At 40.7% G+C, this 27,981-nt stretch overlaps 1 protein-coding gene across 1 annotated transcript in view; it reads right to left on the bottom strand.

The window, feature by feature from the left end:
• Positions 1-1,500: 1,500 nt before the first annotated feature.
• Positions 1,501-27,981, bottom strand: part of SPPL2B (signal peptide peptidase like 2B) — an 859,053-nt gene continuing 832,572 nt past the window's right edge. The window contains exon 14 of the mRNA XM_044054743.1: positions 1,501-3,236. Coding sequence (XP_043910678.1) covers positions 3,039-3,236 — 198 coding nt within the window. The 3' untranslated portion in view covers positions 1,501-3,038. The remainder of the gene's footprint in view (positions 3,237-27,981) is intronic.

The following is a 27,981-nucleotide window of genomic DNA, read 5'->3' as shown; positions in this document are numbered from 1 at the left end:
TGATTAGTGTTGACTACTCACATTAGCAGAAAAAAAGAAGTGAAGATCGCATGGTTCAAGTTGTGTTTTACTGCTGGACTTCCTGCAGATGTCCATGGTATGGAGAGGTAAACCTGCACCCCTGGAGATGTCACACTACTTTCAAATCTAGCTGAAGACTGGTGCTGAAGTGAGACTTATTTCATTCACTTTACAAATCTCTTGTAGACATGATCCTTATGATAAATATGCAAAGTTCCTCTTTGCCAGTAACAGTACCTCTCTTCTGTGAGGTCTGCTATCCTTAATGGCATCCCACACTTTTTTTAAATATTTAAAACACCTGACAATACTATAACAGCAACTTTTCAAGCTCTCTTATTTATTCATTTGTTGACCATGGCAGATCACTGATTTCAGTGGTCCATTTTTCAAGTTTTGTTTGGGGTACCTTAACTACTGGACCAAACTCACCAGTGAATTATCTTTCCTGGGTGCTGCAGCAGGTTACACTTAATTCTTTCCATGAGAGATACAGAGGCTCTGTGACTCCTCCATCTGCAGAAAATGCAGATTTTTTTTGTTGGAAAGCCCTATTGATCACCTGACTGCACACTGATGGTCTTTAAAGTACCTTACTACATCCTATGAATGAATGTGCATTCCTGCCTTATGTTTCTATTTCACATGACAGTAGTTTGCACTTTTCTGCACAGAATCTAAGTTCCTGTCCATTAACTCACTCACTGTAGCACAACAGTTTCCACCATACCTTCAATTTCTCTTGCACAAGTATGAAACTTTGCAGACCTTTTTGCGAACTTTAAAGAGGAAGGTTTTTTTCTTGACATGGCCTAGCAATACTATACAGATCAATCCCAGAAATAAGAGTATACAGTAGTTAATAACCAACCCTATGTTCTTCATGGCAATTTACACTCTATGTCCCTGCTAGCCACTTAATCTATTTTACCCCATTTACACTTTAGGGTCTTAATCCAAAATCTGTCGATCTCCTAATCTGAGGATGACTCAAGTTCAGTGCTAAAGTGGAGCTAGTCTAGGCCCACAGTCATCTTCTGGTTTTCTAATTTAGTTGCACAAGTACACTGTGAAAAAAAAAAAATCCTGTTAAATTCATGCAAAATGGTCTGTGAACAAATGTATACAGCCTTTAGACCTGTTCTCTTCTATCGTTCTGGCACCTCACAATTTTCAGAAAAGATTCCATAACTTTCCAAAACACTGAAGGTATTATCCCACCTGTTGTATAATTACTGACAGTCTTGTGCTTTGCGAGAAGGAACCTCATTATTCCTTTCCATTTTATGACACTAAATCAATTCCATAAAGAAGTTAATCAAGCCGTTAGTGTTGCCCTTCCTTTTTTCAGACTTGTATGAATCTTGTGCAACTACCATGCTTTGTCTAGTTTTATTACAAAAAGACGCTAGCTATTTAGGAAAACACTCCAAAACTTGACAAGGGCTAGTACACGGCATTTCTACATGACAAAACACACTTGCTCAAAGGAAACTTTATTTTAACAAGTAATAACTTCATGGCTTGGGTTGGTAGAATTTCTTAGCGTTACCAACTGTAGATGATGCCAGCACAGTGCAGAAATGACTGCAAGGTGTCAGAGAACAAACAGAATTCATATAGTTCAGTTTATAACAAACATAAAAACCGTACTGCACATTGAGTCATGTTTAAATCAACAGTCTGGTCTGCTACACACTCTTTGGTCAGAAATAGCAAAAATGTTTGTGCAAAGGGGTATGGCTGGCCTGGGGGAACTAGATGAAGTGAGAGTTCTTAAAAAATTCTTCTCTTCAATCATACTAAATTTTAAGACTAAACAGCTGGATATGTTATATTCCAGACATCTCCTCCAACTGACTGGCAGAAATTATTTTGTAAAGAGTTTGACAGCAGTTTTAATAAAAAAAAAGTGCAAGTCCTTCCTTCTCTTGTTTTGGGCCAGTTGACTCTACAATTCTGTCTACATATACCTCTCTTCAGCTATATGCAGTAAGACACAATGTGTGGAACATAATACTGCTATAACAAAATCTTCAGAAATCAGCATTTTCATTTTTTATGAAGTCTGTGTTTTGCAATCCCAGCCATACCATGCGAGGTAGAAAGAGTTTTTGAGGGGAGACAATCAGGCACATCTATGAACCTAGAATTTATAATGTCTGAAAAAGTCAACCACCATATCACACCACCTCCCCAAACACTGTTGCTGTTGGTGATTTACAGCAATACTACCTGAACTCGAAATGGAATATTCCTCAGAGGTCCCTGCACGTGAGATGTCTGTATAAAAAAAAAAATTAAGAATTCAATCCAGATGGATTTAATACTGCCAAGCTGTATTCTAATGCATCTACCTTTTAAGTACCGTCTGCTCTGCAGTTACTTCTTTTAAAACACTAAAGACCTACAGTCATGTGGCAGCTGCAGCTGAATATCACACTCACTGGATTAAGACTTTATTTTCTGCCACACTATAAAGGCAGGATGGAGCCCAATGAGAACTGCTACATGGATACCAGAGTTTCAGACTTACTGGGCCATATACACAGTGCAGCTTTTTCACTCAAAAAGTGAATTTTAACATTCATACATACAGAAAATGATACATTTCAAAAGATTCAAGATTCAAGTTGAAATTATGCTGGTTAAAATTTGTGTTACTCTAATCCAGTCAAACAATTAACCATTCCAATTAAGTCAGATTCTGGCTGTACTTTGGTATCCGACAATAAAATGACATTCCAGATGTAAAGGCATTCCCTAAAGCTATTACTAAACAACAAATGTTTCCAGGTCCTCAATAGCAATAATGATATCTCAGCATTATGAGTTCTGTCATTCTGTGTACTTCTCCCCAAATATCGCACTCAATAATAAAGTATGGGGAGCATTTGATCTTGGCATGGCCGACACAAGCAGTTCTCATTAAATGTTGATGCTACAATCTAATCCTCTGATAATACGTATTTGTTTACTTGAGTGTACTTAAACAGATAAGGCCAGTTTATCATGTTCTAGTCTGACTGGCCCTGGTCATCCTTTGGGCTGTCTTCTTTCAGTGTGTCCACATTTGGGTTGGAATGCTCAGCTGAGTGTACTGTTGGATTTATCAGCTCTGCGTCTCCTTCCTGTTGAGAAGATGGCAAGGACTCTTCAGGACCCTGATTGCAGTCAACAGGAGCCATTACCAAGGAAGGGCACGGTACTTCTTTCTACAGAAATAAAAAATACAGACAATAGTTACAAACCAGCACTTTGACAGGAAGGTCTCAGGCATGGACTGAACAAAAATTCTGATGCATGATGGTGCTTCTAGAAATAAAACTAATCTGACTGTGCCAGCGACAGCATCACATGTAACTTTTTTGAAAGTGTAGCTCCTCACTTAATATACAACCGAGAAAATGGAAGGAATATATTTTAATAATACCAACCAAACTTGTCAATACAGACTTACAAGTGCCCTTAGGTTACTAGTCACATGAAGAAAACTTTGAAAAATGTGAAGACAAAATACTGCAAAGCCCTAAGAGAAGTTTTGGAAGTAACAGCAGACTGTGCAGTAGGGAAATCAGTCAGGCATATAATGCACTGTGGTATGCAAAGTCATTTTTGTGGGGCAGTATTTTACCCAACAGAAGGGCACAGAATGTTCCATATTCAAATCACATATTAAGGATTGCTGATTTGTGTAAACCAAAATACATTCAGCTAATCAGACTTTTACTCCAGTGCTTACAATATAAATGTGGTACAAAACTGAAGCACCAAATGGTTCATATCTGTGGAAACAGAAGACATAAATGTCATGAAAAAATGTCTTGATAACACAGTGCAAAGTGACTGCATGCAAAATGGTTTCAAAGGTATGCTATTAGTTAACCAATCATAATACATTGCATAAATTACAATCCTGGGGGTGGTGACGGTGGTAGTGTGTTGGGAGCGACGTTGAGGGAGCTTACTGTATAACTCTGAATATGACTAGTATTAAAAACATGGCCATTTCCACAGCAGTGGCCAGACACTTGATAAACTAGACTGCTACATATTCAGTGGATAAGTGCACTATGATATGCACATAGCCGGCCTTAGGCATAGGCCACTAGGCAGCCACCTAGGGCTCCGCAGCAGTAACAGGGGCGCTTTTCCAGCATTTATTTGGTGTAGGTAGACCAGGATGGGGGCACCAGGTGATGGGAGGGGGGCACCATGGGGCTCTTTTGCCTAGGGCACCAGTTGACCTAAGGCCGCTCCTGGATATGCACAACTGGCAGCAATAAAACTAAAGTAAACTATACAGGAATGGACTTCCATTTTAAATGCCAGAGCAATGAATTACAGGAATTCCAAAATCTGAAAATTAATAGCAGTTTCCGAAGTTGTAGCCTTACACCATTTTCCCTGAAAGAACTACCAAAAGAGATTCTACAGTGCTACAGTGTATTTTCTTTAACTATTCAGCCTCCCCCCCAAAGAACTTTTACAGCAAGTATGTAATTGTGTTGAGACCTTAGTCCAACTTACTGTTGTATTATTTAATTCAGTGCACTCTTGCTAGCAGCCTACCTTGTCCTCAGTCTTCACTTTTCCCCCAGACCCCTTTCTACTTTTTCAGCCCATCCTTGTAATCTTTGAATTTTGGCCACTAGGTGGCAGGATTTCTCCACTGACTACTCCTATTAAACATTAATACTTTTAAGTTCTTAACTTTTCCATAGCTTATCCAGTTTTAATTTATGACTGCCCATCTTCGGTTCCTAACTCTGAAAATTCTCAATGTTCCACTATAGTTACACAGTGTCCTTGTGCTTTACCCATGTCTCCTTACCTTGAGTTTGCTCCTTAACTATAGTTACACAGTGTCCTTGTGCTTTACCCATGTCTCCTTACCTTGAGTTTGCTCCTTAACTATAGTTACAGTGTCCTTGTGCTTTACCCATGTCTCCTTACCTTGAGTTTGTTCCTTAACTATAGTTACACAGTGTCCTTGTGCTTCACCCATGTCTCCTTACCTTGAGTTTGTTCCTTAACTATAGTTAGTGTCCTTGTGCTTTACCCATGTCTCCTTACCTTGAGTTTGTTCCTTAACTATAGTTACACAGTGTCCTTGTGCTTTACCCATGTCTCCTTACCTTGAGTTTGTTCCTTAACTATAGTTACACAGTGTCCTTGTGCTTCACCCATGTCTCCTTACCTTGAGTTTGTTCCTTAACTATAGTTAGTGTCCTTGTGCTTTACCCATGTCTCCTTATCTTGACTTTGTTCCTTAACTATAGTTAGTGTCCTTGTGCTTCACCCATGTCTCCTTACCTTGAGTTTGCTCCTTAACTATAGTTACACAGTGTCCTTGTGCTTTACCCATGTCTCCTTACCTTGAGTTTGCTCCTTAACTATAGTTACACAGTGTCCTTGTGCTTTACCCATGTCTCCTTACCTTGAGTTTGCTCCTTAACTATAGTTAGTGTCCTTGTGCTTTACCCATGTCTCCTTACCTTGAGTTTGTTCCTTAACTATAGTTAGTGTCCTTGTGCTTCACCCATGTCTCCTTACCTTGAGTTTGCTCCTTAACTATAGTTACACAGTGTCCTTGTGCTTTACCCATGTCTCCTTACCTTGAGTTTGCTCCTTAACTATAGTTACACAGTGTCCTTGTGCTTTACCCATGTCTCCTTACCTTGAGTTTGCTCCTTAACTACAGTTACAGTGTCCTTGTGCTTTACCCATGTCTCCTTACCTTGAGTTTGTTCCTTAACTATAGTTAGTGTCCTTGTGCTTTACCCATGTCTCCTTACCTTGAGTTTGTTCCTTAACTATAGTTAGTGTCCTTGTGCTTTACCCATGTCTCCTTACCTTGAGTTTGCTCCTTAACTATAGTTACACAGTGTCCTTGTGCTTCACCCATGTCTCCTTACCTTGAGTTTGTTCCTTAACTATAGTTACACAGTGTCCTTGTGCTTTACCCATGTCTCCTTACCTTGAGTTTGCTCCTTAACTACAGTTACAGTGCCCTTGTGCTTCACCCATGTCTCCTTACCTTGAGTTTGCTCCTTAACTATAGTTACACAGTGTCCTTGTGCTTTACCCATGTCTCCTTACCTTGAGTTTGCTCCTTAACTATAGTTAGTGTCCTTGTGCTTTACCCATGTCTCCTTACCTTGAGTTTGCTCCTTAACTATAGTTAGTGTCCTTGTGCTTCACCCATGTCTCCTTACCTTGAGTTTGCTCCTTAACTATAGTTACAGTGTCCTTGTGCTTTACCCATGTCTCCTTACCTTGAGTTTGCTCCTTAACTATAGTTACACAGTGTCCTTGTGCTTTACCCATGTCTCCTTACCTTGAGTTTGCTCCTTAACTATAGTTACAGTGCCCTTGTGCTTCACCCATGTCTCCTTACCTTGAGTTTGCTCCTTAACTATAGTTACACAGTGTCCTTGTGCTTTACCCATGTCTCCTTACCTTGAGTTTGTTCCTTAACTATAGTTAGTGTCCTTGTGCTTTACCCATGTCTCCTTACCTTGAGTTTGCTCCTTAACTATAGTTACACAGTGTCCTTGTGCTTTACCCATGTCTCCTTACCTTGAGTTTGCTCCTTAACTATAGTTACACAGTGTCCTTGTGCTTCACCCATGTCTCCTTACCTTGAGTTTGCTCCTTAACTACAGTTACAGTGTCCTTGTGCTTCACCCATGTCTCCTTACCTTGAGTTTGCTCCTTAACTATAGTTACACAGTGCCCTTGTGCTTTACCCATGTCTCCTTACCTTGAGTTTACTCCTTAACTATAGTTACACAGTGCCCTTGTGCTTCACCCATGTCTCCTTACCTTGAGTTTGTTCCTTAACTATAGTTACACAGTGTCCTTGTGCTTTACCCATGTCTCCTTACCTTGAGTTTGCTCCTTAACTATAGTTACACAGTGTCCTTGTGCTTTACCCATGTCTCCTTACCTTGAGTTTGCTCCTTAACTATAGTTACACAGTGCCCTTGTGCTTCACCCATGTCTCCTTACCTTGAGTTTGCTCCTTAACTATAATTAGTGCCCTTGTGCTTTACCCATGTCTCCTTACCTCGAGTTTGTTCCTTAACTATAGTTACACAGTGTCCTTGTGCTTTACCCATGTCTCCTTACCTTGAGTTTGCTCCTTAACTATAGTTACACAGTGTCCTTGTGCTTTACCCATGTCTCCTTACCTTGAGTTTGTTCCTTAACTATAGTTACAGTGCCCTTGTGCTTCACCCATGTCTCCTTACCTTGAGTTTGCTCCTTAACTATAGTTACACAGTGCCCTTGTGCTTTACCCATGTCTCCTTACCTTGAGTTTGCTCCTTAACTATAGTTACACAGTGTCCTTGTGCTTTACCCATGTCTCCTTACCTTGAGTTTGCTCCTTAACTACAGTTACAGTGTCCTTGTGCTTCACCCATGTCTCCTTACCTTGAGTTTGCTCCTTAACTATAGTTACACAGTGCCCTTGTGCTTTACCCATGTCTCCTTACCTTGAGTTTGCTCCTTAACTACAGTTACAGTGTCCTTGTGCTTTACCCATGTCTCCTTACCTTGAGTTTGCTCCTTAACTATAGTTAGTGCCCTTGTGCTTTACCCATGTCTCCTTACCTTGAGTTTGTTCCTTAACTATAGTTACACAGTGTCCTTGTGCTTTACCCATGTCTCCTTACCTTGAGTTTGTTCCTTAACTATAGTTACACAGTGTCCTTGTGCTTTACTCATGTCTCCTTACCTTGAGTTTGTTCCTTAACTATAGTTACACAGTGTCCTTGTGCTTTATCCATGTCTCCTTACCTTGAGTTTGCTCCTTAACTATAGTTACACAGTGTCCTTGTGCTTTACCCATGTCTCCTTACCTTGAGTTTGTTCCTTAACTATAGTTAGTGTCCTTGTGCTTTACCCATGTCTCCTTACCTTGAGTTTGTTCCTTAACTATAGTTACACAGTGTCCTTGTGCTTTACCCATGTCTCCTTACCTTGAGTTTGTTCCTTAACTATAGTTACACAGTGTCCTTGTGCTTCACCCATGTCTCCTTACCTTGAGTTTGCTCCTTAACTATAGCTACACAGTGTCCTTGTGCTTTACCCATGTCTCCTTACCTTGAGTTTGTTCCTTAACTATAGTTAGTGTCCTTGTGCTTTACCCATGTCTCCTTACCTTGAGTTTGTTCCTTAACTATAGTTACACAGTGTCCTTGTGCTTTACCCATGTCTCCTTACTTTGAGTTTGCTCCTTAACTATAGTTAGTGCCCTTGTGCTTTACCCATGTCTCCTTACCTTGAGTTTGCTCCTTAACTATAGTTACACAGTGTCCTTGTGCTTTACCCATGTCTCCTTACCTTGAGTTTGTTCCTTAACTACAGTTACAGTGTCCTTGTGCTTTACCCATGTCTCCTTACCTTGAGTTTGTTCCTTAACTATAGTTACACAGTGTCCTTGTGCTTTACCAGTCTCCTTACCTTGAGTTTGTTCCTTAACTATAGTTACACAGTGTCCTTGTGCTTCACCCATGTCTCCTTACCTTGAGTTTGCTCCTTAACTACAGTTAAAGTGTCCTTGTGCTTTACCCATGTCTCCTTACCTTGAGTTTGCTCCTTATCTATAGTTACACAGTGTCCTTGTGCTTCACCCATGTCTCCTTACCTTGAGTTTGTTCCTTAACTATAGTTACACAGTGTCCTTGTGCTTCACCCATGTCTCCTTACCTTGAGTTTGCTCCTTAACTATAGTTACACAGTGCCCTTGTGCTTTACCCATGTCTCCTTACCTTGAGTTTGTTCCTTAACTATAGTTACACAGTGTCCTTGTGCTTTACCCATGTCTCCTTACCTTGAGTTTGTTCCTTAACTATAGTTACAGTGTCCTTGTGCTTTACCCATGTCTCCTTACCTTGAGTTTGCTCCTTAACTATAGTTACACAGTGTCCTTGTGCTTTACCCATGTCTCCTTACCTTGAGTTTGCTCCTTAACTATAGTTACACAGTGTCCTTGTGCTTTACCCATGTCTCCTTACCTTGAGTTTGTTCCTTAACTATAGTTACAGTGTCCTTGTGCTTTACCCATGTCTCCTTACCTTGAGTTTGCTCCTTAACTACAGTTACAGTGTCCTTGTGCTTTACCCATGTCTCCTTACCTTGAGTTTGTTCCTTAACTATAGTTACACAGTGTCCTTGTGCTTTACCCATGTCTCCTTACCTTGAGTTTGTTCCTTAACTATAGTTAGTGTCCTTGTGCTTTACCCATGTCTCCTTACCTTGAGTTTGTTCCTTAACTATAGTTACACAGTGTCCTTGTGCTTCACCCATGTCTCCTTACCTTGAGTTTGCTCCTTAACTATAGTTACACAGTGTCCTTGTGCTTTACCCATGTCTCCTTACCTTGAGTTTGTTCCTTAACTATAGTTACACAGTGTCCTTGTGCTTTACCCATGTCTCCTTACCTTGAGTTTGTTCCTTAACTATAGTTAGTGTCCTTGTGCTTTACCCATGTCTCCTTACCTTGAGTTTGTTCCTTAACTATAGTTAGTGTCCTTGTGCTTTACCCATGTCTCCTTACCTTGAGTTTGTTCCTTAACTATAGTTAGTGTCCTTGTGCTTTACCCATGTCTCCTTACCTTGAGTTTGTTCCTTAACTATAGTTACAGTGTCCTTGTGCTTCACCCATGTCTCCTTACCTTGAGTTTGCTCCTTAACTATAGTTACACAGTGCCCTTGTGCTTTACCCATGTCTCCTTACCTTGAGTTTGCTCCTTAACTATAGTTAGTGTCCTTGTGCTTTACCCATGTCTCCTTACCTTGAGTTTGCTCCTTAACTATAGTTAGTGTCCTTGTGCTTTACCCATGTCTCCTTACCTTGAGTTTGCTCCTTAACTATAGTTACACAGTGTCCTTGTGCTTTACCCATGTCTCCTTACCTTGAGTTTGCTCCTTAACTATAGTTACACAGTGTCCTTGTGCTTTACCCATGTCTCCTTACCTTGAGTTTGCTCCTTAACTATAGTTACAGTGCCCTTGTGCTTCACCCATGTCTCCTTACCTTGAGTTTGCTCCTTAACTATAGTTACACAGTGTCCTTGTGCTTTACCCATGTCTCCTTACCTTGAGTTTGTTCCTTAACTATAGTTACAGTGCCCTTGTGCTTCACCCATGTCTCCTTACCTTGAGTTTGCTCCTTAACTATAGTTACACAGTGTCCTTGTGCTTTACCCATGTCTCCTTACCTTGAGTTTGTTCCTTAACTATAGTTAGTGTCCTTGTGCTTTACCCATGTCTCCTTACCTTGAGTTTGCTCCTTAACTATAGTTACACAGTGTCCTTGTGCTTTACCCATGTCTCCTTACCTTGAGTTTGTTCCTTAACTATAGTTACACAGTGTCCTTGTGCTTCACCCATGTCTCCTTACCTTGAGTTTGCTCCTTAACTACAGTTACAGTGTCCTTGTGCTTCACCCATGTCTCCTTACCTTGAGTTTGCTCCTTAACTATAGTTACACAGTGCCCTTGTGCTTTACCCATGTCTCCTTACCTTGAGTTTGTTCCTTAACTATAGTTACACAGTGCCCTTGTGCTTCACCCATGTCTCCTTACCTTGAGTTTGTTCCTTAACTATAGTTAGTGTCCTTGTGCTTTACCCATGTCTCCTTACCTTGAGTTTGTTCCTTAACTATAGTTACACAGTGTCCTTGTGCTTTACCCATGTCTCCTTACCTTGAGTTTGCTCCTTAACTATAGTTACACAGTGTCCTTGTGCTTTACCCATGTCTCCTTACCTTGAGTTTGCTCCTTAACTATAGTTAGTGCCCTTGTGCTTTACCCATGTCTCCTTACCTTGAGTTTGTTCCTTAACTATAGTTACACAGTGTCCTTGTGCTTTACCCATGTCTCCTTACCTTGAGTTTGTTCCTTAACTATAGTTACACAGTGTCCTTGTGCTTTACCCATGTCTCCTTACCTTGAGTTTGTTCCTTAACTATAGTTACAGTGCCCTTGTGCTTCACCCATGTCTCCTTACCTTGAGTTTGCTCCTTAACTATAGTTACACAGTGTCCTTGTGCTTTACCCATGTCTCCTTACCTTGAGTTTGCTCCTTAACTATAGTTACAGTGTCCTTGTGCTTTACCCATGTCTCCTTACCTTGAGTTTGCTCCTTAACTATAGTTACACAGTGCCCTTGTGCTTTACCCATGTCTCCTTACCTTGAGTTTGCTCCTTAACTATAGTTACAGTGTCCTTGTGCTTTACCCATGTCTCCTTACCTTGAGTTTGCTCCTTAACTATAGTTAGTGCCCTTGTGCTTTACCCATGTCTCCTTACCTTGAGTTTGTTCCTTAACTATAGTTACACAGTGTCCTTGTGCTTTACCCATGTCTCCTTACCTTGAGTTTGTTCCTTAACTATAGTTACACAGTGTCCTTGTGCTTTACCCATGTCTCCTTACCTTGAGTTTGTTCCTTAACTATAGTTACACAGTGTCCTTGTGCTTTACCCATGTCTCCTTACCTTGAGTTTGTTCCTTAACTATAGTTACACAGTGTCCTTGTGCTTTACCCATGTCTCCTTACCTTGAGTTTGTTCCTTAACTATAGTTAGTGTCCTTGTGCTTTACCCATGTCTCCTTACCTTGAGTTTGTTCCTTAACTATAGTTACACAGTGTCCTTGTGCTTTACCCATGTCTCCTTACCTTGAGTTTGCTCCTTAACTATAGTTACACAGTGTCCTTGTGCTTCACCCATGTCTCCTTACCTTGAGTTTGTTCCTTAACTATAGTTACACAGTGTCCTTGTGCTTTACCCATGTCTCCTTACCTTGAGTTTGTTCCTTAACTATAGTTACACAGTGTCCTTGTGCTTTACCCATGTCTCCTTACCTTGAGTTTGTTCCTTAACTATAGTTACACAGTGTCCTTGTGCTTTACCCATGTCTCCTTACCTTGAGTTTGTTCCTTAACTATAGTTAGTGCCCTTGTGCTTTACCCATGTCTCCTTACCTTGAGTTTGTTCCTTAACTATAGTTACACAGTGTCCTTGTGCTTTACCCATGTCTCCTTACCTTGAGTTTGTTCCTTAACTATAGTTACAGTGTCCTTGTGCTTTACCCATGTCTCCTTACCTTGAGTTTGTTCCTTAACTATAGTTACACAGTGTCCTTGTGCTTTACCCATGTCTCCTTACCTTGAGTTTGTTCCTTAACTATAGTTACACAGTGTCCTTGTGCTTTACCCATGTCTCCTTACCTTGAGTTTGCTCCTTAACTATAGTTACAGTGTCCTTGTGCTTTACCCATGTCTCCTTACCTTGAGTTTGTTCCTTAACTATAGTTACACAGTGTCCTTGTGCTTTACCCATGTCTCCTTACCTTGAGTTTGTTCCTTAACTATAGTTACACAGTGTCCTTGTGCTTCACCCATGTCTCCTTACCTTGAGTTTGCTCCTTAACTATAGTTACACAGTGTCCTTGTGCTTTACCCATGTCTCCTTACCTTGAGTTTGTTCCTTAACTATAGTTACACAGTGTCCTTGTGCTTTACCCATGTCTCCTTACCTTGAGTTTGTTCCTTAACTATAGTTACAGTGTCCTTGTGCTTTACCCATGTCTCCTTACCTTGAGTTTGCTCCTTAACTATAGTTACACAGTGTCCTTGTGCTTTACCCATGTCTCCTTACCTTGAGTTTGCTCCTTAACTATAGTTACACAGTGTCCTTGTGCTTTACCCATGTCTCCTTACCTTGAGTTTGTTCCTTAACTATAGTTACAGTGTCCTTGTGCTTTACCCATGTCTCCTTACCTTGAGTTTGCTCCTTAACTATAGTTACACAGTGTCCTTGTGCTTTACCCATGTCTCCTTACCTTGAGTTTGTTCCTTAACTATAGTTACACAGTGTCCTTGTGCTTCACCCATGTCTCCTTACCTTGAGTTTGTTCCTTAACTATAGTTAGTGTCCTTGTGCTTTACCCATGTCTCCTTACCTTGAGTTTGTTCCTTAACTATAGTTACACAGTGTCCTTGTGCTTTACCCATGTCTCCTTACCTTGAGTTTGTTCCTTAACTATAGTTACAGTGCCCTTGTGCTTCACCCATGTCTCCTTACCTTGAGTTTGTTCCTTAACTATAGTTACACAGTGTCCTTGTGCTTCACCCATGTCTCCTTACCTTGAGTTTGTTCCTTAACTATAGTTAGTGTCCTTGTGCTTTACCCATGTCTCCTTACCTTGAGTTTGCTCCTTAACTATAGTTACACAGTGTCCTTGTGCTTCACCCATGTCTCCTTACCTTGAGTTTGCTCCTTAACTATAGTTACACAGTGTCCTTGTGCTTTACCCATGTCTCCTTACCTTGAGTTTGTTCCTTAACTATAGTTACACAGTGTCCTTGTGCTTTACCCATGTCTCCTTACCTTGAGTTTGTTCCTTAACTATAGTTAGTGCCCTTGTGCTTTACCCATGTCTCCTTACCTTGAGTTTGTTCCTTAACTATAGTTAGTGTCCTTGTGCTTTACCCATGTCTCCTTACCTTGAGTTTGTTCCTTAACTATAGTTACACAGTGTCCTTGTGCTTTACCCATGTCTCCTTACCTTGAGTTTGCTCCTTAACTATAGTTAGTGTCCTTGTGCTTTACCCATGTCTCCTTACCTTGAGTTTGTTCCTTAACTATAGTTAGTGTCCTTGTGCTTTACCCATGTCTCCTTACCTTGAGTTTGCTCCTTAACTATAGTTACACAGTGTCCTTGTGCTTTACCCATGTCTCCTTACCTTGAGTTTGTTCCTTAACTACAGTTACAGTGTCCTTGTGCTTTACCCATGTCTCCTTACCTTGAGTTTGCTCCTTAACTATAGTTACACAGTGTCCTTGTGCTTTACCCATGTCTCCTTACCTTGAGTTTGTTCCTTAACTATAGTTACAGTGCCCTTGTGCTTTACCCATGTCTCCTTACCTTGAGTTTGTTCCTTAACTATAGTTAGTGTCCTTGTGCTTCACCCATGTCTCCTTACCTTGAGTTTGCTCCTTAACTATAGTTACACAGTGTCCTTGTGCTTTACCCATGTCTCCTTACCTTGAGTTTGCTCCTTAACTACAGTTACAGTGTCCTTGTGCTTTACCCATGTCTCCTTACCTTGAGTTTGTTCCTTAACTATAGTTAGTGTCCTTGTGCTTTACCCATGTCTCCTTACCTTGAGTTTGCTCCTTAACTATAGTTAGTGTCCTTGTGCTTTACCCATGTCTCCTTACCTTGAGTTTGTTCCTTAACTATAGTTAGTGTCCTTGTGCTTTACCCATGTCTCCTTACCTTGAGTTTGCTCCTTAACTATAGTTACACAGTGTCCTTGTGCTTTACCCATGTCTCCTTACCTTGAGTTTGTTCCTTAACTATAGTTACACAGTGCCCTTGTGCTTTACCCATGTCTCCTTACCTTGAGTTTGTTCCTTAACTATAGTTACACAGTGTCCTTGTGCTTTACCCATGTCTCCTTACCTTGAGTTTGTTCCTTAACTATAGTTACACAGTGTCCTTGTGCTTTACCCATGTCTCCTTACCTTGAGTTTGTTCCTTAACTATAGTTACACAGTGTCCTTGTGCTTTACCCATGTCTCCTTACCTTGAGTTTGTTCCTTAACTATAGTTACACAGTGTCCTTGTGCTTTACCCATGTCTCCTTACCTTGAGTTTGTTCCTTAACTATAGTTACACAGTGTCCTTGTGCTTTACCCATGTCTCCTTACCTTGAGTTTGTTCCTTAACTATAGTTACACAGTGTCCTTGTGCTTTACCCATGTCTCCTTACCTTGAGTTTGTTCCTTAACTATAGTTACACTGTGTCCTTGTGCTTTACCCATGTCTCCTTACCTTGAGTTTGTTCCTTAACTATAGTTACACAGTGTCCTTGTGCTTTACCCATGTCTCCTTACCTTGAGTTTGTTCCTTAACTATAGTTAGTGTCCTTGTGCTTTACCCATGTCTCCTTACCTTGAGTTTGCTCCTTAACTATAGTTACACAGTGTCCTTGTGCTTCACCCATGTCTCCTTACCTTGAGTTTGTTCCTTAACTATAGTTACACAGTGTCCTTGTGCTTTACCCATGTCTCCTTACCTTGAGTTTGCTCCTTAACTATAGTTACACAGTGTCCTTGTGCTTTACCCATGTCTCCTTACCTTGAGTTTGCTCCTTAACTACAGTTACAGTGTCCTTGTGCTTTACCCATGTCTCCTTACCTTGAGTTTGTTCCTTAACTATAGTTAGTGTCCTTGTGCTTTACCCATGTCTCCTTACCTTGAGTTTGTTCCTTAACTATAGTTACACAGTGTCCTTGTGCTTTACCCATGTCTCCTTACCTTGAGTTTGTTCCTTAACTATAGTTACACAGTGTCCTTGTGCTTCACCCATGTCTCCTTACCTTGAGTTTGTTCCTTAACTATAGTTACACAGTGTCCTTGTGCTTTACCCATGTCTCCTTACCTTGAGTTTGTTCCTTAACTATAGTTACACAGTGTCCTTGTGCTTCACCCATGTCTCCTTACCTTGAGTTTGTTCCTTAACTATAGTTACACAGTGCCCTTGTGCTTTACCCATGTCTCCTTACCTTGAGTTTGTTCCTTAACTATAGTTACACAGTGTCCTTGTGCTTTACCCATGTCTCCTTACCTTGAGTTTGTTCCTTAACTATAGTTAGTGTCCTTGTGCTTTACCCATGTCTCCTTACCTTGAGTTTGTTCCTTAACTATAGTTACACAGTGTCCTTGTGCTTTACCCATGTCTCCTTACCTTGAGTTTGTTCCTTAACTATAGTTACACAGTGTCCTTGTGCTTTACCCATGTCTCCTTACCTTGAGTTTGTTCCTTAACTACAGTTACAGTGTCCTTGTGCTTTACCCATGTCTCCTTACCTTGAGTTTGTTCCTTAACTATAGTTACACAGTGTCCTTGTGCTTTACCCATGTCTCCTTACCTTGAGTTTGTTCCTTAACTATAGTTACACAGTGTCCTTGTGCTTCACCCATGTCTCCTTACCTTGAGTTTGTTCCTTAACTATAGTTACACAGTGTCCTTGTGCTTCACCCATGTCTCCTTACCTTGAGTTTGTTCCTTAACTATAGTTACACAGTGCCCTTGTGCTTTACCCATGTCTCCTTACCTTGAGTTTGCTCCTTAACTATAGTTACACAGTGTCCTTGTGCTTTACCCATGTCTCCTTACCTTGAGTTTGTTCCTTAACTATAGTTACACAGTGTCCTTGTGCTTTACCCATGTCTCCTTACCTTGAGTTTGTTCCTTAACTATAGTTACAGTGTCCTTGTGCTTCACCCATGTCTCCTTACCTTGAGTTTGTTCCTTAACTATAGTTACACAGTGTCCTTGTGCTTTACCCATGTCTCCTTACCTTGAGTTTGCTCCTTAACTATAGTTAGTGTCCTTGTGCTTTACCCATGTCTCCTTACCTTGAGTTTGTTCCTTAACTATAGTTACACAGTGTCCTTGTGCTTTACCCATGTCTCCTTACCTTGAGTTTGTTCCTTAACTATAGTTACACAGTGTCCTTGTGCTTTACCCATGTCTCCTTACCTTGAGTTTGTTCCTTAACTATAGTTACACAGTGCCCTTGTGCTTTACCCATGTCTCCTTACCTTGAGTTTGCTCCTTAACTATAGTTACACAGTGTCCTTGTGCTTTACCCATGTCTCCTTACCTTGAGTTTGTTCCTTAACTATAGTTACACAGTGTCCTTGTGCTTTACCCATGTCTCCTTACCTTGAGTTTGCTCCTTAACTATAGTTACACAGTGTCCTTGTGCTTTACCCATGTCTCCTTACCTTGAGTTTGTTCCTTAACTATAGTTACACAGTGTCCTTGTGCTTTACCCATGTCTCCTTACCTTGAGTTTGTTCCTTAACTATAGTTACACAGTGTCCTTGTGCTTTACCCATGTCTCCTTACCTTGAGTTTGCTCCTTAACTATAGTTACACAGTGTCCTTGTGCTTTACCCATGTCTCCTTACCTTGAGTTTGTTCCTTAACTATAGTTACACAGTGTCCTTGTGCTTTACCCATGTCTCCTTACCTTGAGTTTGTTCCTTAACTATAGTTACAGTGCCCTTGTGCTTTACCCATGTCTCCTTACCTTGAGTTTGCTCCTTAACTATAGTTACACAGTGTCCTTGTGCTTTACCCATGTCTCCTTACCTTGAGTTTGTTCCTTAACTATAGTTACACAGTGTCCTTGTGCTTTACCCATGTCTCCTTACCTTGAGTTTGCTCCTTAACTATAGTTACACAGTGTCCTTGTGCTTTACCCATGTCTCCTTACATTGAGTTTGCTCCTTAACTATAGTTACACAGTGCCCTTGTGCTTTACCCATGTCTCCTTACCTTGAGTTTGTTCCTTAACTATAGTTACACAGTGCCCTTGTGCTTTACCCATGTCTCCTTACCTTGAGTTTGTTCCTTAACTATAGTTACACAGTGCCCTTGTGCTTTACCCATGTCTCCTTACCTTGAGTTTGCTCCTTAACTATAGTTACACAGTGCCCTTGTGCTTTACCCATGTCTCCTTACCTTGAGTTTGCTCCTTAACTATAGTTACACAGTGCCCTTGTGCTTTACCCATGTCTCCTTACCTTGAGTTTGTTCCTTAACTACAGTTACAGTGCCCTTGTGCTTTACCCATGTCTCCTTACCTTGAGTTTGTTCCTTAACTATAGTTACACAGTGTCCTTGTGCTTCACCCATGTCTCCTTACCTTGAGTTTGCTCCTTAACTACAGTTACAGTGTCCTTGTGCTTTACCCATGTCTCCTTACCTTGAGTTTGCTCCTTAACTATAGTTAGTGTCCTTGTGCTTTACCCATGTCTCCTTACCTTGAGTTTGCTCCTTAACTATAGTTACACAGTGCCCTTGTGCTTTACCCATGTCTCCTTACCTTGAGTTTGTTCCTTAACTATAGTTACACAGTGTCCTTGTGCTTTACCCATGTCTCCTTACCTTGAGTTTGCTCCTTAACTATAGTTACAGTGCCCTTGTGCTTTACCCATGTCTCTTTACCTTGTGTTTGTTCCTTAACTATAGTTACACAGTGCCCTTATGCTTTACCCATGTCTCCTTACCTTGAGTTTGTTCCTTAACTATAGTTAGTGTCCTTGTGCTTTACCCATGTCTCCTTACCTTGAGTTTGTTCCTTAACTATAGTTACACAGTGTCCTTGTGCTTTACCCATGTCTCCTTACCTTGAGTTTGCTCCTTAACTATAGTTAGTGCCCTTGTGCTTTACCCATGTCTCCTTACCTTGAGTTTGCTCCTTAACTATAGTTACACAATGCCCTTGTGCTTCACCCATGTCTCCTTACCTTGAGTTTGTTCCTTAACTATAGTTAGTGTCCTTGTGCTTTACCCATGTCTCCTTACCTTGAGTTTGTTCCTTAACTATAGTTACACAGTGTCCTTGTGCTTTACCCATGTCTCCTTACCTTGAGTTTGTTCCTTAACTATAGTTACAGTGTCCTTGTGCTTTACCCATGTCTCCTTACCTTGAGTTTGCTCCTTAACTATAGTTACACAGTGTCCTTGTGCTTTACCCATGTCTCCTTACCTTGAGTTTGCTCCTTAACTATAGTTACACAGTGTCCTTGTGCTTTACCCATGTCTCCTTACCTTGAGTTTGCTCCTTAACTATAGTTACACAGTGTCCTTGTGCTTTACCCATGTCTCCTTACCTTGAGTTTGCTCCTTAACTATAGTTACACAGTGTCCTTGTGCTTTACCCATGTCTCCTTACCTTGAGTTTGTTCCTTAACTATAGTTAGTGTCCTTGTGCTTTACCCATGTCTCCTTACCTTGAGTTTGCTCCTTAACTATAGTTAGTGTCCTTGTGCTTTACCCATGTCTCCTTACCTTGAGTTTGCTCCTTAACTATAGTTACACAGTGTCCTTGTGCTTTACCCATGTCTCCTTACCTTGAGTTTGTTCCTTAACTATAGTTACACAGTGTCCTTGTGCTTTACCCATGTCTCCTTACCTTGAGTTTGTTCCTTAACTATAGTTAGTGTCCTTGTGCTTTACCCATGTCTCCTTACCTTGAGTTTGCTCCTTAACTATAGTTACACAGTGTCCTTGTGCTTTACCCATGTCTCCTTACCTTGAGTTTGTTCCTTAACTATAGTTAGTGTCCTTGTGCTTTTACCCATGTCTCCTTACCTTGAGTTTGCTCCTTAACTATAGTTACAGTGTCCTTGTGCTTTACCCATGTCTCCTTACCTTGAGTTTGCTCCTTAACTATAGTTACACAGTGTCCTTGTGCTTTACCCATGTCTCCTTACCTTGAGTTTGTTCCTTAACTATAGTTAGTGTCCTTGTGCTTTACCCATGTCTCCTTACCTTGAGTTTGCTCCTTAACTATAGTTACACAGTGTCCTTGTGCTTTACCCATGTCTCCTTACCTTGAGTTTGTTCCTTAACTATAGTTAGTGTCCTTGTGCTTCACCCATGTCTCCTTACCTTGAGTTTGCTCCTTAACTATAGTTACACAGTGTCCTTGTGCTTTACCCATGTCTCCTTACCTTGAGTTTGCTCCTTAACTATAGTTACACAGTGCCCTTGTGCTTCACCCATGTCTCCTTACCTTGAGTTTGTTCCTTAACTATAGTTAGTGTCCTTGTGCTTTACCCATGTCTCCTTACCTTGAGTTTGCTCCTTAACTATAGTTACACAGTGTCCTTGTGCTTTACCCATGTCTCCTTACCTTGAGTTTGTTCCTTAACTATAGTTAGTGTCCTTGTGCTTTACCCATGTCTCCTTACCTTGAGTTTGCTCCTTAACTATAGTTACACAGTGTCCTTGTGCTTTACCCATGTCTCCTTACCTTGAGTTTGCTCCTTAACTATAGTTAGTGTCCTTGTGCTTTACCCATGTCTCCTTACCTTGAGTTTGCTCCTTAACTATAGTTACACAGTGCCCTTGTGCTTTACCCATGTCTCCTTACCTTGAGTTTGTTCCTTAACTATAGTTAGTGTCCTTGTGCTTTACCCATGTCTCCTTACCTTGAGTTTGCTCCTTAACTATAGTTACACAGTGCCCTTGTGCTTTACCCATGTCTCCTTACCTTGAGTTTGCTCCTTAACTATAGTTAGTGTCCTTGTGCTTTATCCATGTCTCCTTACCTTGAGTTTGCTTCTTAACTATAGTTACACAGTGTCCTTGTGCTTTACCCATGTCTCCTTACCTTGAGTTTGTTCCTTAACTATAGTTACACAGTGCCCTTGTGCTTTACCCTTGTCTCCTTACCTTGAGTTTGCTCCTTAACTATAGTTACACAGTGTCCTTGTGCTTTACCCATGTCTCCTTACCTTGAGTTTGCTCCTTAACTATAGTTACACAGTGTCCTTGTGCTTCACCCATGTCTCCTTACCTTGAGTTTGTTCCTTAACTATAGTTACACAGTGTCCTTGTGCTTCACCCATGTCTCCTTACCTTGAGTTTGTTCCTTAACTATAGTTAGTGTCCTTGTGCTTTACCCATGTCTCCTTACCTTGAGTTTGCTCCTTAACTATAGTTACACAGTGTCCTTGTGCTTTACCCATGTCTCCTTACCTTGAGTTTGTTCCTTAACTATAGTTAGTGTCCTTGTGCTTCACCCATGTCTCCTTTCCTTGAGTTTGCTCCTTAACTATAGTTACACAGTGCCCTTGTGCTTTACCCATGTCTCCTTACCTTGAGTTTGTTCCTTAACTATAGTTAGTGTCCTTGTGCTTTACCCATGTCTCCTTACCTTGAGTTTGCTCCTTAACTATAGTTAGTGTCCTTGTGCTTTACCCATGTCTCCTTACCTTGAGTTTGTTCCTTAACTATAGTTAGTGTCCTTGTGCTTTACCCATGTCTCCTTACCTTGAGTTTGCTCCTTATCCCACTGATAGTTTCTTGCTGGCTATTCCTTCTCCTCGGCACTTCCCACTCCATTCGCCCTGCTGGCTCACTACAATCCCCTACCCTGCCCTCAAATCCCACTCCCAGTACCTCTACTCTTATAGATGGCAAGCTACACCTACTACCTCCAACACCCAATACACTCAACCCACCCCATCCACAATCTCCTCCTTCACCTCACCCCCAAATTCTACCCCTTTTATTCTAACAATTCCCAACTCATTAACAACAGCCTATCCTAATATCTACTCACTAATCCAAAACCCTTATTCCATAACGTACATAAATATCTACTCAACCTCAAACTCATATATTCAAACACCATGCTTACCAAACCCCCTTCACTGCTAACTCGCACACTACTACTTATCACCTTATCCTACCTAAGCTATCTTACCTCCCCTTAAATGCAGATCACCCCCACTCCATACAACCATTCCATCTTTCCTAAAGCACACACATACCTCATTCCACATATCCCCCAGTCTTCACTCCTTCAACAATAGTATGCTCTTCCTCTACAAACTGTTATGCAACCCTAAAAACATTACCCCATTTCCTCTAGCCACATGTCCATAAAGTTTACAACCCACAAACCACATACTAAGCAATATATGCACCTCTTTCATCACCTTATCTCCATCTTCCTCTCCAGGGACATTCACCCTAACCCTGCCCCCCGCCCCACAAAACTCAACCTCCCTACCCCATCATTCCCACACAACTGGCAAATCCTTCCATTTCCCTGCTCTAAATGCTCACAGCATATGTAACAAAATTCCCAACCTCCATGCCTGGCTTCTCCACAATCAGCCTGATATTCTCTCTGTCTCAGAAACCTAGTTGAAATCTCATATAAAAGACTCCGAAGTATTACCACCTAACTACTGTATGATTAGGAAAGATAGAACACACAAAAAAGTAGGGGGAGTCGCTCTCCTTTACTCATCATCCCTTTTAATTACTCCTTACATCAAACCTGTACCCAAATTTGGTAACGCAGAACTAATTCCAGCCCTACTTCAGATAAATAAACAAAAATATATATGTATAGTCACCCTTTATATCCCTCTTGGAGAAAATGTCTCAATCCTTGAAGACATTCTGTCCTGGTTTTCCACCAACATAACTAACAAAACTATAATCCTGGGTGGTTAATACTAACTGGGTCACTATTCAATCTCCCACTGACTCCGTGAATATAAACTTATACAACTTCACTCAGCTTATTAATTCAACAACTAGGCCTTCCAAGGATTTCCATACCGGAAGCACCCTAGACTGAATTCTGGTTTCCCATCCCCATTATATCTCTGACAGTGGTACTCTTCCCAACCCACCAGGCAACCACTTTCCCACTTCTGCCCACCCCCTTCCCTCCTCCTTAAAACTAACTCATACCTACGCCTCCACTCAGTGCCTAAAAAAACTAATTCTAGCACATTCTCAGATGCATAAAAAGAATTAACTGGAACCTACTTAATACCCTTCCCTTAGAAAATGCTGTTATGTACTTTAACTCAAACTTCTTAACCCTGCTAGACTCTTTTGCCCCCCGATAACAAAACACATGAAAAGCAATCCCATCTCATGGCTAAACAAAAATACCTTAGTTACTATGAGAATCCAAGATGAGGCTTGGAAACGCTACCACAAAAATAAATCTAACATCACCCTAAATGAATACAAAACACTTTACAACAAAGTAAAAAAACACTTATTTCAGACCATAAAGCCTATTTCTCTACACTCCAAACCAACCATAACACCAACCTCAAACAATTCTGGAATAGAATCTCTTCTTTCCCGAATCCTGGTAAAATAGAAAACCCCTTCCCTGAACCAAATGCTTCCAACTTAGATTTAGCCACCCAATTTAACTCTTTCTTTATTGATTCCATAGCTAAATCAACACTGTTGCGGTTAGGTGGGCGTTCGAAAGACATGCGTAAATGGGCGTGCCTTAGTTGAAGGTTGAACGTCGAGCTGGCACCTCAGCGTTTGTGAAAATCTACTGCCAATCATTAGCAGACCGGAGTTCCGCTGTGGCAATCCATAACCGGGAAAAGCCGAAAGACAACAACAACTTCACCAACAATTCAGCTTCGCCACCTATCCCTTCCTCCCCTAGCATCTCCCATTCCCAACCTCCCCCATTCTCCATCCCTATATCTACCATAAAAAAACTTCTAAAATTAAAACCTGGTTCTAACGATCCTGATGAAATACCCTCCTACTTTTTAAAAATAGCCAAAGACCCATTGCTCTTCCCATATGCATTCTAGTAAATCGATTTATTTCAGACTACCATGTTTCCCAGCTCTGGAAAATGGCCTTTATTATTCCACTCCACAAAGGTGGCAACAACATCATCTCTAACTTTCAACCTATTGCCATCTTATCCTCCATTTCAAAACTACTCGAAAAATGCATCCATCTACAACTGTTACACTATCTTATAAATAACCATCTTCTTACTCCCACATAACATGGATTCAGACCTGGCCATAGCACCACCACAGCTCTCCTCTCCTTCCTAGAAACTGACAACAAAGCCCATGATTCTAATCCTATCATGTTCACCCTCCTCCTTGACCTCTCTAAGGCACTCTACACCATCTCTCACAATCTTCTTCTCACTAAACTCTCCAAAGTAAACCTATCCTCCTCCTCCTCTATCAACTGTTTTACCAGTTACCTCTCAAATAGGCAACAGTCAGATGGAAAAAAGGCAACTCTTCTTTCCTCAATACTCCTACAGGTGTTCCCCAAGGTTCAATTTTAGGCCCCCTTCTATTTAACATATTCATAAACTACTTCTACCAAGTCGTACCTAATGCCAACCTCATCCAATACACTGATGACTCTACTACAATCTGCTCTGCCTCCTCTATCTCCACTCTGACTAAACTAACCCAAGATCCTTTCTCTTCCACTGAACAATGGATGCTAGATAACCATCTAGCACTCAATACAACCAAAACTAAACTTATATTTACCACTTCCAAAACCACTACCCTAGATAAAAACTTACTCTCAATCACCAGTCAAAATAATACTCCTCTAAACTATTAGGAGTCCTCATTTACGATCAGCTAAAGTTTGATAACCATTTACAAGTAAATATTAAAAAAAACACATAAGAAAATTGGCATGCTTTACCGCCACAATTGTTATCTCTCTCCCTCTACCAGGCTCATCCTAGCTAAAACATATCTTATTCCATCCCACCTATATGGTGCTTCTATCCTCACTAACCTACAGTTGTCCCTCAAAACAAAACTCTCCTCTTGCTACAAGAAAATATCAAAATTTGCAACAGGCCACAGATCCACATCCCACCACTGTACTGCCCTACATCAACTGAATTGGCTTGAGCTGCCCAATTTCCTCATCTATACTCAACTTGTCCAAGTACACAAATGTATTTTTAGTTCCTCTCTCTCTGTCCCTCCCTTGCCTCTACCTTTAAAATGCATCGACCTGATAGACTTCTCAGATCTAATTCCCAAAATCTAGTTGAACTATATAAATCTGCCCACCCAGCAGGCAAACATTTAATGTCCTTCTCTCTTGCAAGTCTCTGGAATTCACTCCCACCTCTCATCCATACCACCAGCAGCCTCTCTCCATTTAAAACCCTACATCACTCACACCTAACTTCACAATGGATATGCACTCATCCTACATAATCTTCCTACACTTTAGTAACTCTCTAGAAGCCAAAACATCAGCATAGCCTCCTATAATTTTATATCTCTAATAAACTGTACGAATTTGCATAATTTTAACTACTCTAGGAATTAACAATTAAGTTATAAATTGTTGTAACTAAGACAACTCTTCACTTGACTGTTTGAACAAATTTCTGCTTTGCATTGTACCAGTTTGCTCCTTTTTAATGTCTATTTTACTTTATTTGTGTATTTTACTTTGTGTATTTTGTATTTCTTACAACTCACTCTTATATTGTAATCTGAATTTTGTATTTTTCTGGAGCTTTTCTCCCCAGGACTCCATTGAAAATGGGCTCCTCATGGCCCAATGGATTATCCTGGCAAACAAACTGCAAATAAAATAAATAAAAAACTGGCCTACATTTCCTGTTTTTAGAAAATACTTTAGTATCACTAAGAAACAGATATGTACTTTTTAATTAATCTTTTAGAGCAAAGCTCTTCATATAATGCACTGTTCTTATCTTCTCACATTAATAGCTCCTGCAGATTTTGGCTACCATTCAGAAAACATGTTGATAAACAATGATTTATATTCACTTTATCAGCAGAATGTTCTGCTCACACTATGGCATACCATTCACATTTTAAACTGACGTCACTTTCATTGTTTTTGGTGAAGGAAGTGGTTGTTGTGTCTTTCGGCTTTTCCCAGTCAGGGGTCGCCACAGCGGAACTCCCGTCCGCTAATGATTGGCAGTTGATTTTTACGTGCCGAGTTGCCAGCCCTGACGCACAACTTTCAACGAAGGTACGCCCATTCACGCATGTCTCCACCCAGAAGACGCTCTAGCGGAGAGTCGAACCGGTCAGCGTCTTACTGTGAGGCGACAACGCTACCGCAGCACCACCACCGGTGAAGGAGCTATATACAAAATAAAAATAAAAGGTGTTTAATAATACTTCTGTTGATAAAAACAGGCAGTACAGTAATGAGTACAATTGCAGACATGGTAAAGTGCTTGAAAACTGCTGGTCCAGAGGATCTGTGATAAATGCTCAGCAGATTAGAATCCTAAAGAGATACGACTCCCAACCTGCCAATTGTAATGAAGTAAAGAGTGAAATAATGCTTAGAGATATCAACGGAAGACAGAAACTAAAGGGTATGAACACCTGCAAAGAGGATGAAAACAGAGGGATAAGGCTCAATGATTTAAAGTCAGAAAAACTACACAAAACTACTGCATGTTTTGAACACTAATAACTTGGGCACAGCAAAACAGAATGCAGACACCAATAACAGGAAAATGAAAGTACAGTCATATTTCAGGGAGACGAGACACTGCTAACTGGTGCGATGAGTGTAACTTTCACAGTACTACTATTAATAATATTATTTCATAACAATGAATCTCGTACCATAAACGAGCATCTAAAGACAATAATTAACTGAGAATAACTTCTTACAGAACGAGAGAGTTACTGGCAAACTATAAGGGCCCAGTAGGTTGCAGTCTGCTGTCATTTTACTGTTTCCAAATCACTTTTGTCATCTTAGAGAATGGCAGAAATCAAACCAGCTATTACCTGAGTGAAAGCATCAGAGCAAAATACTCCAATACACCTAGGAACCAAATAATAAAGTAGCAAACATATGACAGCAAGTGCCCCAGTGACAAATTCTGGCAAAGTCTGGAAGCTGACGTCCATCCATCTGTAGATGTGGTCACTAAGGAGTATATTAGGCAAAAGGCAGGTCACTACTCAGGTTCAAGTAAAACTCTCAGTCACCTGCCACCAGGGTCAAGGGTAAAGGCCAAGTGTGCTGATGGTAACCAGTGCTCATGAACATGTTCCAGCATCTGGGGGGTGGCTGAGGGATAAGCAGCAGCAGCAGCCATTGACATAATAATTTGTACTGAAGGAGGTGAGAGGTGAGGAACTGCCAAAAACATTAGAGACAACAAAGTGATTGCCCTGAATGTTCAGCACAGAAATGTGACTAGCACAAAAATGATGCCTGTGCACATCTTAGGCTTATTTATTTAAGGTAAGCAGTCTGGACCCTGAAGGCCCTTTTAAGCAACCATCTTCTCAGGAAAATGCTTATTTGACAGAACAGTACCAGAGAGTGAACATGGTACATATTGGTTGTTGTGTCTTTCGGCTTTTCCCGGTTAGGGGTCGCCACAGCAGAACTCCAGTCTGCTAATGATTGGTAGTTGATTTTTACGTGCCGAGTTACCAGCCCTGATGCACAACCTTCAACGAAGGCATGCTCCATTCACGCATGTCTCCACGCAGAAGACGCTCTAGCTGAGAATCGAACCGGACAGCATCTTACTGGGAGGCGACAATGCTATCACAGCACCACCACCGCGGATAACATGGTACATATTGGTGTTATTAGCAAAACCAGCCATGGTTCACAGTGTTCAGTGCATACAGTCAATTACAAAGTCATGGTACAGACAGGAAACAATGTTGGGTTTAGGGTCAAAGTACAATAGTAATAATAGCATGTTATTTCTTTTCATAAGTATGACTGAGATTAAATTTAGAAAAGCTACATGATTATGTACTTCTAACCTTAACAGGAAGTATTGTTCCACATTACAATTTATTTTGAATTACACTGACTTTCACTGTTGGTTGGAAGAAAGGGATAGATTACAGACAGGAAGATTTATTTTGACTTATATTTCACGTTTTTATCTCTGAAAAAAAAAAAGAAAGAGGAAATGGAGGTGGTTGGTGTGAGAGCAAGATTTTTTTAATTTATTTATTTTACATTTGTTTACCGGGTAAGTGCATCTCGACACATGTCCTTTTTCAGTGGAAGCCCAGGGAGAAAAGCTCCACATTGAACATCCGAAATACAATACATCAGTAGCATACATAGGACAAAGAAATTAAAATAGGAATACATTTTGAAATTGAAATAAAATACAATATGATCAAGATGCAGAGAACAGAAAGAAATGGAAACAGATCTGCTGTGGCATCCCCAAATGGGAGCAGCCAAAAGAAAAAAGTAGTTTTACTTCTGATTTTCATCGTTATTAAAAGGGATTGACTGTAAACTGGCAAAGTCTAGCCGTCCTAAACTTACCTACACAATGTCCTTTCCCCTACCTTTGACCTTTCTGCTAATATTGTAGCGCATCCACCTGTCCTTTATAAACATGCTGTTTTTCCCCTTCCCAATCTAATTTCACCTTCCAACAGCCTCGACTACTTTCATACTTGACTTCTGTCCTCCACACTTCTCTTTACTTTTCTTCTCTCTCTCCTTCACTTGTACTTCCCTTTCACCCAAACTCTCTTTTTAGAATCAATCATATTATAATGCCCTGATGC

Source organism: Protopterus annectens, chromosome 13.part0 (assembly GCF_019279795.1).
Source record: "Protopterus annectens isolate FY-2018-M chromosome 13.part0, PAN1.0, whole genome shotgun sequence".
In the NCBI taxonomy this organism is placed as follows: domain Eukaryota; kingdom Metazoa; phylum Chordata; order Ceratodontiformes; family Protopteridae; genus Protopterus; species Protopterus annectens.
Note: the sequence above shows the minus strand (reverse complement) of the source record. Positions and strands in the feature narration are given on the sequence as shown.